Source organism: Sander lucioperca, chromosome 20, assembly GCF_008315115.2.
Source record: "Sander lucioperca isolate FBNREF2018 chromosome 20, SLUC_FBN_1.2, whole genome shotgun sequence".
NCBI lineage: Eukaryota > Metazoa > Chordata > Actinopteri > Perciformes > Percidae > Sander > Sander lucioperca.
The window spans coordinates 8,680,678-8,690,384 of NC_050192.1; the positions used below are offsets into that span (position 1 = coordinate 8,680,678).

Here is a 9,707-nt window from a genome sequence, read left to right on the forward strand (position 1 = left end):
TTGAACAGGAACACTGGCAACAAAAAGAAACAAAATAATCGCTTTTGTGAAAATGACAAGGAAGTCATCTGATTCCTGCAGGCTGCATGGGAAGAAAAAAAAATACATCTTCTTTTTCTTTCTTTTTTAGTGTAAAACTCCCAGCTGTATTACTAGCTAATCTCTGATGACTCACATTACATTTTTTTCTTCAGACTAAGCAACATGAACTGTGTGAACCCCATGAGATAGCTGTTCATGTAATGGAAAGTAGTAATGCAGCATACCAAAGACAAATTAATCACATCAAGCCAGCTTTGTTGCCAAGGAGAAGCCAGAGAGTCCAGTTGCTCTTCCCTGGCCATCTCGACTCCTAATGTGGCTCAAATTTATACAGAGAGCCCCTCTGGTGTCAGGGAGCCTCAGACATGAGCAATTGCCTAAATGTGGCACCAATCAACCTGTTTCTCCTCTCTCTATTGCAGGGTTCTGATTGCACACTACTCTGGCATTTTATTGTCCCATTCAAGACGCAAGCCCTGGTGAGTTACAGACACAGAACAAGAGACGGGGAAAAAAAAACCTTGACATGTAACTTTTTTCGAAACAGACGTTGATCCTCTATGTCACACTGTCAAAGAGTTGGTTTGTACATTTCTTCACCAGTGTCCCAAGAGTGTAAAAGGTTAATGGTTGTCTTGAGGGCAGGAAAAACACATTTAAGAAATGCACAACACTGCAGTTTACTGTGGAAGATGTTCCACAGCAGTGTGGCATATGTGATTCATATTTCAGAAACATACAACAATACATGTTTCTGCACGTTTTACTCAGAATGTCCTCATGTCTCTACCGCGGTATCAATGTTTCCCGGAACAGTGTCAGGAGCAGTGTGTCCTAAAGCAGCACTGATCAATGAAAGCCATTAATAAACCAATTAAGAACAAAATGGTCATGCATCCTGTTTATGGTAAACATGTAAACCATCTTAACTGCTGCATAAAGCACCTATTTAAGAATAAATAACAACTTACATCATGTTCAAAGTGCACAAAGAAAGAAGAGAGGGAAAAAAAACAGAATTTCTACTAAGCTCGACTCTGAAGACAATAATGCCATTTCTTGTTGGATGGGAGCTTGGCAGGCTTTCTTACAATTCTAATAAAAAGATGGCAGCAGTAACACATGGTAATAATAGAGGTAATAACAGTAATTATTGATTCTATATGAAGGGAATTAAGTCTAAATATTGCGTGAAGTGGTCAACGGTCCCAGAAATTCACGGCCGCATCGACTGGGACCCATCGGCACCACCGACATGCGCGGAGTGCGAGGGCCCGTTCATCGCTGCTTGCAGCTTTCATTTTTGATTGTTCCAGAAGGACACTTCAGCTAAAGAGGGCAAAGGGCCAGTGGCTGGAGTAACCATAGCCGCACATTCCTGGAGAGTGTAGAATCTCTTTGATTACATCAGCCCTTATTATTGTTGCAAGACAGCAATTGAACATATGATAAATACATTACATTTTTAATTTTAAGTGTATTAAACATGGCTTGGCCACACAAAGTGTTTCATGTTTGGCAAGGGGTTAGAGACAGTAGCAGCCAGTGTAAAATAAATTGAAAGGTTCGAAGGATTATGCCTTGACAAGACAAACCTTATTTCTCTAAATAATTGAATTGCAGGAGTTCAAGGGAGTGCAGACAAAATAAAGGTATGGTACATGAATGCTCATCATTGTGGTGGGCCTTCAAAGTCTTACCTAACACAGGCTGCAAATTGCTTAAGAAACTTCTCATACAAAATTGATTACATTTCTTTTTGACTAATGCGGAATCGAAATCCTTATGCTCTTTGATATATTTTCATCCATATTTAAACCTCTCCATTCTTAAATTATTCTCTGATATGACAGAAGCTGACTACGAACTCAAATTCCAAAAGCATACAAAATTTCGACCGAGTTACTTCATCTAATAAATTGTAGAACAACCCATGCACAGTTAAATCTTCTTTTTTTTAAAGAGCACAACACAAGCCATCAATATGTAGGATTTCAGCCAATTCAGCATCAAACTAATTTAATTAGCCCTGAGCCCCTGAATATTAGTGAATATAGTCTGAGCCCCTGAATATTACATGCATATGTAAGGACCATCCATCGTATTTAGTTGCGGCACACGCTTATTAATTCAAACATCCGTGTCAGTGTCTCAGAGGTTTTAAGGCGATGTGATTTACAACATTCTTTAGCTTTTTCCTCTGATGTACTTTGAACTCAGAAACATGCAGGCAAAGACACATGTAGGTACAAACACATGAAGACATAGTTTGACATTCAAAAGTACATAATACACATTGTATATGCCAGATAAACTAAATGTACTTATATACGTAGAAATTAGCAAAGTGTTTTGATGTTGACATTCTCTCCCTTAGATCTGTGGGTACGTTATTCCTAATTATTTTTAATATTCATTGCTGTGGGCTTGGAGAAAGCTTCATGTCTGTGCTTAGTGTCTGCACCCTGCGCACTGCATGACAATTAGTGCCTTACATAACCACTTGCCAGCCACACACCCACATATGTGCACCACACACAGGCAAAAGGACACACTCGCACACATTCACATGCAGAAATGCAAATGGGCACACATAAACACAGATAAAAACATAAACATACAAACTACAAACCAACTTTACGCCTTCTTCTGTCCTGTGGGGACATTTCAGTGAAATTACCTCATACTCTTGCTCCTTGAAACCCTGTGTTCCATTCCTTTTAATCGCTTTTTGTGTGAATATGTGTGCCCTATCTTGGCAAATGACCATCAGTGGCACAACATCACTATGTATATATTTATTAATATATATCCTTCTTTTAAACACAATGGCCCTCATTTATCAAAAGTGCGTACACCAAATTTCCAGCGTACACCTGGCGTACACCCAAAACCACGGTGACTTTGAGATTTATCAATATGGACGTTGGCGTACGGCGCGCTTAAATCCTACGCCAGCTCAGGAGGTGGTGTACACGTACGCACGTTTTGAGTTAGTGCGGAAATGCGCAGAAAAACAATTCCTAACACCACAAAACGCACTGACAAACTAAAAGATATGATATATTATGACCCACTGTAAAAAACCAACAACATAGTAATTATAAACTTCAGTGTTTATTTTTGTGCAACATGGACTTCAATGTTTAATTTGTGTGACTTTACCAAAGCATTTGATTTGTAGGCATATGTATTCCTTCAGTTGCGAGACTGTGCGCTTTACCTGACGTTTCAGGGTTAGGCCCGGCAGGTGCGCACGGACTGGGTTCAGTAATGAAAGGCTTTCAATGACCAAAAAATAATTCAGACTGACAAAATAATAAAAATGACATTCTTCTTCTTTTAAATAATAATAATAATAATACAAATAATAATAATAATAACGACATTCTTCTTCTAAATAACAATAAGCGTCATTAATAATAAAAATCATAATAATAAGAAGAAGAATATTACAAATTGTCATGCAATTATTAATGTGAATGAATGGTACTCCACATCACATCATCATCACTACACCCCAATACATGTGACGTGATACGAAATTAAATGCTAATTGTTTCAAAACATGTGGTGTAAAATAATGCATTGTGATAGGTCATTTGCTCATCCAAACAGCTATTTAAACTGGATTTCCACCGTACACCAATTCTCAATGATGGCTGACCTGGCGCTTTTAGAAGACGCATACTATGCGCCCTTGAGAAGGGAAAGAGTATTTCAGGATAGGCGAGATCTTCTGAATGAATCAGATGAATGGCTGATGAGCAGATTTCGTCTTCCAAGGCATCTTCTCCTGGAGATGTGCAATAACCTGGAGCCCTACCTCCAACGTGAGACCCGGCGGTCAAGGGCCTTACCTGTTCCAGTCCAGGTTCTCTCCACACTGGGGTTCTTGGCCACTGGAACCTTTCAACGGGAGATTGCCGTCAGGTCTGGCATATCCCAACACACCATGAGCCGCATGCTGTCATCCGTGCTGGCTGCCATCAGGACTCTCATCCCACAATACATCCAATTCCCATACGACAATGCCCAGCAAACAATGATTAAAAGGGGGTTTTATGAGATTGCAGGGATTCCAAATGTCATAGGTGCAATTGACTGTACCCACGTGCGTCTGAAACCACCATCGGTTAATGATTACGCATACATCAACCGCAAAAATTATCATTCAGTCAATGTGCAAATTATTTGTGATGCCAGACTCTGCCTATTAAATGTTGTGGCACGATGGCCCGGAGGCACCCACGATGCCTTCATTTTTGAGCACAGCAGCGTGCGCAGACGGCTGCAGGAGGGCGCATTGAGGGGTCATGGTTATCTTTTAGGTGAGTACTAAGAGCAAATTTATTTTGCAAAATATATTCGTTTCCTAACCTCTCTTTTCCCCTTAGGTGACAGGGGTTATCCTCTTTTGGACTTTTTGATCACCCCTGTGCCAAACCCCGTGACGCATCAGGAGCGCAACTTCAACCACGCGCACGCACGAACACGAGCCACTGTGGAGCGCTGCGTGGGGCTCCTAAAAGGTAGATGGCTCTGCCTGGCACACGCGGGGGGCACGTTGCTCTATTCGCCAGAGAAGGTGTGCAACATCATTTTGGCATGTGCCGTCTTGCACAACATGGCTGAGATAAACCGTGTGCCATTTGACGCGCTGGCCCCAGACCCAGAAGTGCCAGTGGAGCAGTGGGCAGCACCACCGGCTTTAGGAGCTGTTCAGCTCAGACGGGACCTTGTTCGGCGGTTTTAAGGGTAAGTTAAAATAACAGACTTCGTTTTCATTGTTTTATTTTTTTAAGTTTTCATTTATTTGCTTTAATGTCGTATTTATTGACACTAATGAATGGTTAATTTCGACCAGTAGTCTACAAATTTCTGGGTCAGGACCCTTGGCCGTGGCGCACGGGAGGCTGGTGGACGGGCCTCGGCTTGCACCTGCTCAGGCTCTGGGTGGGGTGCAAGGATAGGCTCAGGCTCCTGGATGGGCTGAGGGGGAGATTCCTCGATGGCTCTGGGGCCTGCAGTGCCATCATCTGCAAAACAATAGAGCAAAATTGAAATAAAATGAGTTAACTATGGACTTATGTGTGAGTTTTTTTATTGGTCTATCAAATTTAAGTTTACTTACCATGAATGTCGTCGGTATCTCCCCCACCGGTGATACCTTCTAAAGACGCCCTTCCGATGAGGGCTGCCACCCGCGCCTCATTCGGTGTCAGCTGGAGGCTTGGATCCGGTGGGCCTCCCCCAGTCTGACTCTGGCTCCTCTTCAGTGCCGAGACCACTATCTGACCACTTTTTTTTCACCTACAATAAACAAGAAAACTCATGCTTAACTTGATCACTATTGGTCTATATTAAGCAATAAAAGATTCTTACCTCTGCTGGAGTGCGCTTCATAACCCCCACACTATTAACAGAACTCGTAATTTGGGTCCATATTTTGTTTTTGTGGGCGCCTTTAATGCCACTCTTTAAACTCCCAAATAAAACAATTTTGTTTCTTTCCACTTCCCTGGTGATGGCCTCGATCTCCACGTCGGAGAAGTTTCTCTTCTTTGCCGTCTTTCGTGTGTCCATGGCGTAATATGAGGGTGTGGGGGAAGCGGAGACTTGAATATATAGGGGCGTGTTATTCTAATGACGATCATTTTCAGCCGCAGCATTTATCAAGGGCAGGTATTGCGTACACCTGGATTTCAAAGGTACGCACAGCTTCATGAATCAGGCGGTGAGAGGAGTGTAAGCATAATCTTACGCCAACATATACGCCCGTTTCTACGCAAGAATGATAAATGAGGGTCATTCTCTCTACTTGCCCCAAGTCCTGCCTTTCTGTCCTTGATGGTTGCTTCCGTAATGGGCGAGGTGATGAGATGTTCGAGTTTGCGAACACAAAAAGCGTAGGCCATCACAAACACCAATAAAAACTGAGAGCTGTAAATGCTATTGACCCGTCTCACCCTTGCCCCAGGCCAGCCATCAGTATATTAGCACAAGTGCCTGTGCATAAATATGTGTCTATGTATATGTATGGGTGCATGTAGAAATGTGTGTGTTTTCCCAGCCCCTCAGCACTTGCTGGCATCCTGTCTGTGATTGCTGTAAAGGCTCAGTAACCGCTTTTGAGAGCATCCCAATCAGTTTACTTAGATGAGGAAAAAGAATCTGAGCTTGATGGCGTGAGATGGGAGGAAAAGGGGGGGTATTGATGGGTAGAAAGGCAGATAGAGGTAATGAAAAGATGTAAAATGGAGGTGAGGATGAGAGGAATTGGTGAGACAGACCTGTAGAGTGAGAGGATGTGAGTGCAAAAAAAAAAAAAAAAGAAATGGCATGAAGTTCTGCTCTGTTCCCTTGGTGATGTGAGTCATCTTTATTGGCTGGATATCCTGCTATGTTAGTAATGATTAGTCTCGCTATGAGACTAGGAAGTTTGTGTTTTTGATATAGCAGGAAACCAATATTAGATATTTAAAAACCTCCCAAACTACCTCAGGAACTGCTCCAGGCATCCTCGCTTTTTTCCCCTTCTGTCTGACAGCTTGTGCGTGCCCGTGTGCATGCAAGTTCACAGTGTGCTTCCATGGTGATAATACCCTAGCCTTACCTTTTAACCAGGTGATCTGCAGTCAAAAGCTCCTATTTGCTATTTTGGCAACCAGTAAGTTCCCTGAAAATTGGATCCAGGGCTAAAGAATTGAATGTGATGAGCACCACAGCTGAAGCAATCTACAGGCCTTGAATGAACGTATTTATGGAAAAGTGACAGATCAAATCCAATTGCCTCTTCACTGACTTTATACAGTCCCTTACTCACGTCAAAGAGGTAGGAGTTTAATGAGGTTTTGACTGCTGGATGAGAGGCACTGCGGTATGTGACTCAAGAGTGCAAAGCCGATGATTCTGTGTGTATACTGTACAGCATGAGCATGCTGGTGCAGAAATGAAAGGAATTTAGCCATGATTTTTTTTTTTTGTTTATTGTAAGGTGTATGGAATATCTCTTGTCTTCAAAAAGGAGATTTGTTTTACAAGGCCTGTTTACATTTTAGCTTTGGTTTTCACCAGAGCCCTTGAAGAGAGAGTTGCGTCATCTCCGTTCACTTCATCGGGCAAGTCTTTTTTACAGCAATGGCGGATCATGGAGACCCCCAATAGTTCCAAACAACGTGAGCTGCCACCTGTGTCATAGAGAAACATTGTTTCATCAGCTCCTTACTGAGGTAATAACTTTAAAGTCCAAATTACTTTTGAAACCTTTATTGTAGTCACATTTTAGCCGACGTAATAGAGCGTTTTAGCATAATTCGACCTTACCAAGTTTATAAAATTAACTAATTTAACGCAAGGTTTGAGGAAAACTAGCTAACAGTTAACGTTAAAAATGACTACTGTCAAAGTCAATTACTTTAAAACAAGAATTACTATATTATTACATTTGGGTTGAATTATAAATATATTTTAGACAGTGTACTATATGCTTTTATTATAGAAATTGTGTAGATTTGATGTAATAATGTTAATAACATTGCATTTGGTTTTAGGTTATCTGCTTGTCTGTAACCTTAACGTTACTTGCATGCATTGTAGATTAGAAACCAAAAAAAACTGTAGACGTTTATGGGCAGGAAATGTTAGCTAACCACTGGACTTTGTGGTTTTAGTTATTTTAATACATCACAGGCCACCATTGTAAATAAGAACATGTTCTTAATGACTTGCCTGTAAAAATAAAGGTGAAATAAAATAAAACGTCCATGTTTGAGTAACGTTAACATTAGGTGGTGGTCAAATGGGAATGTCCAAATGTTGACGGTGATTTATCCATCACAGCGACGTATCTGTAATTGAAGGAAGATTTTATATTTTTCAACTAATAATTTGCAATGCATGGCTGTTTAAGTTGATGGGAGAGTTCTGGGTTTAAAGCTGTAGCATGGCCAATTTTTATAGAGTTCTAAACATGGCTACACAGAATAGTTGCATTAATTTCCCCGTTTGTATTTTTGCAACTTTTATTCAATTTAAGAATTGTCTTTGATAATCTGGCATGATCATGTGCAAAATATCCGGTATGTGCTTGTTACATTCCTGCAGCCCATCCTGCAGCCTTCTGGGTACAGAAAGGGTCAGGACCTGCCTGCAGCAGGTCAGACTCTACAGAGAGCGCAACCCAGGGACCTTCCTCATCCAGGCCCAAACTGTCAACGCTACTAGGCAGATCCAGTGGCAGACCTTCCAGGTAATCTACAAGGAGTTACATCATGTTTTAAAGCAAAAAAGTGGCCTACAGAAGTTTCCAATGGGCATTATTGAAGTAGCACGTTGTGTTTTTGTGCTGTAATAGATGTCAGATTACTAACGTGTCGCATTCTCTGTAGGTCCAGGCAATCCAGTTGCCCCAGGGGGCAGGCCCAGGCCCAGCAGCTGATTTTAGCCCTGGTTCATACCCTCCGTCTGAGCCAGACAAGCCAGATCAGCCTGCCCAACCTCCAAACAATCACAGTGAACTTTGTAGCACAAGCTGGAGTTCAGTACACACAGGGGGAGGACACAAACTTTCCAATTGGTATGGGGCACCTGCACGTGCTGTACATCCTCACACAATTCCTCATTTATCTAAAGTGACCCTAAATCTGCATCTTCTACCCTGGTTCAGGTATCCAGATAAAGGAGGAGCCAGACTCTGAGGAGTGGCAGCTGAGCGGAAACTCCATGCACAACCTGCGTGTTCCAATGAGAGATGAGGAAATCGATACGGCGGGCGGGGAGAGCAGGAGGCTCCGCAGAGTAGCCTGCACCTCAACGCATGCTTAATTGCATTTTTAATCTATTCAGACTTGTAAAATTATTCATTCAAGTCCTGTTATTGGTTTCGCTTAAACTGTGTTAGTTGACAAACTGCACCTGGGTTTCAAATGGCATTAAGTTGAATATATGATTTTAACACCAGAGTAAGTGCATTTCACTATGTACTCATTCACTGTGTACATTGATGCAACTAAAATTATTGTACTTGCTTTTGTTGTCATTTTATTGTATATTTGTTAATGTATTATAGTATAAGCCTTTGTGTGTGCAATAATACAAGAACAGCCATTTACTGTACATAAATTGGTGACATTTGTCTCTGCTTTTAAACCATAAACTATTTTCAAAAATAACTAAATTACTGAAATGTACAAACTAGGAAATTGGTGAAAATGAGGCAAAAGTAATTAAACTAGGCCTCATACCGGTTGTAGCCAAAAGTTAAGTTAGAAGTTACCGAAGAGTTAACAGGACTAATCAAATACTTATAGATTTAAAAGACAAAAAGTTATAGATCATAGATTGATAATAAATGCATTGCATTCTTAATCTACTTATTCTAGTCATGTTAACTCTTTAGGTTAATACTTTTACTTAGACTAGTCACTGGTCCTTTTTGTCTGGAGCCTAAAGACATTTTAAATAATGATTTTGTTAGTGTTAGCAGGATTATTTTCACTTTATTTGACAGGGATAATACATGTAGGCATTGTTACATCTAATAAAAATACAACTGATGCAATGTATATAGGACTACTAGCTACTTCGCTGTCTTGTCAAGTGACTTCTTTTAAAAGAGATGACAGCACACTGACCATCATGTTTGCTGTCCACTTAAATGCCCT

At 41.0% G+C, this 9,707-nt stretch overlaps 2 protein-coding genes across 2 annotated transcripts; both read left to right on the top strand.

Moving 5' to 3' along the window:
* Positions 1–3,700: 3,700 nt before the first annotated feature.
* LOC118494029 (putative nuclease HARBI1) lies at positions 3,701–4,798 on the top strand. The gene is made up of 2 exons (XM_035996378.1): positions 3,701–4,373; positions 4,440–4,798. Exons 1-2 carry the CDS (start codon positions 3,701–3,703, stop codon positions 4,796–4,798), a joined length of 1,032 nt encoding a protein of 343 aa, XP_035852271.1.
* A 1,427-nt stretch (positions 4,799–6,225) lies between these two features.
* Positions 6,226–9,340, top strand: LOC116060148 (transcription factor Sp3-like). Its single transcript, XM_035996379.1, has 5 exons — positions 6,226–6,230; positions 7,131–7,163; positions 8,201–8,293; positions 8,433–8,620; positions 8,711–9,340. Exons 1-5 carry the CDS (start codon positions 6,226–6,228, stop codon positions 8,866–8,868), a joined length of 477 nt encoding a protein of 158 aa, XP_035852272.1. The 3' UTR covers positions 8,869–9,340.
* Positions 9,341–9,707: the final 367 nt, after the last annotated feature.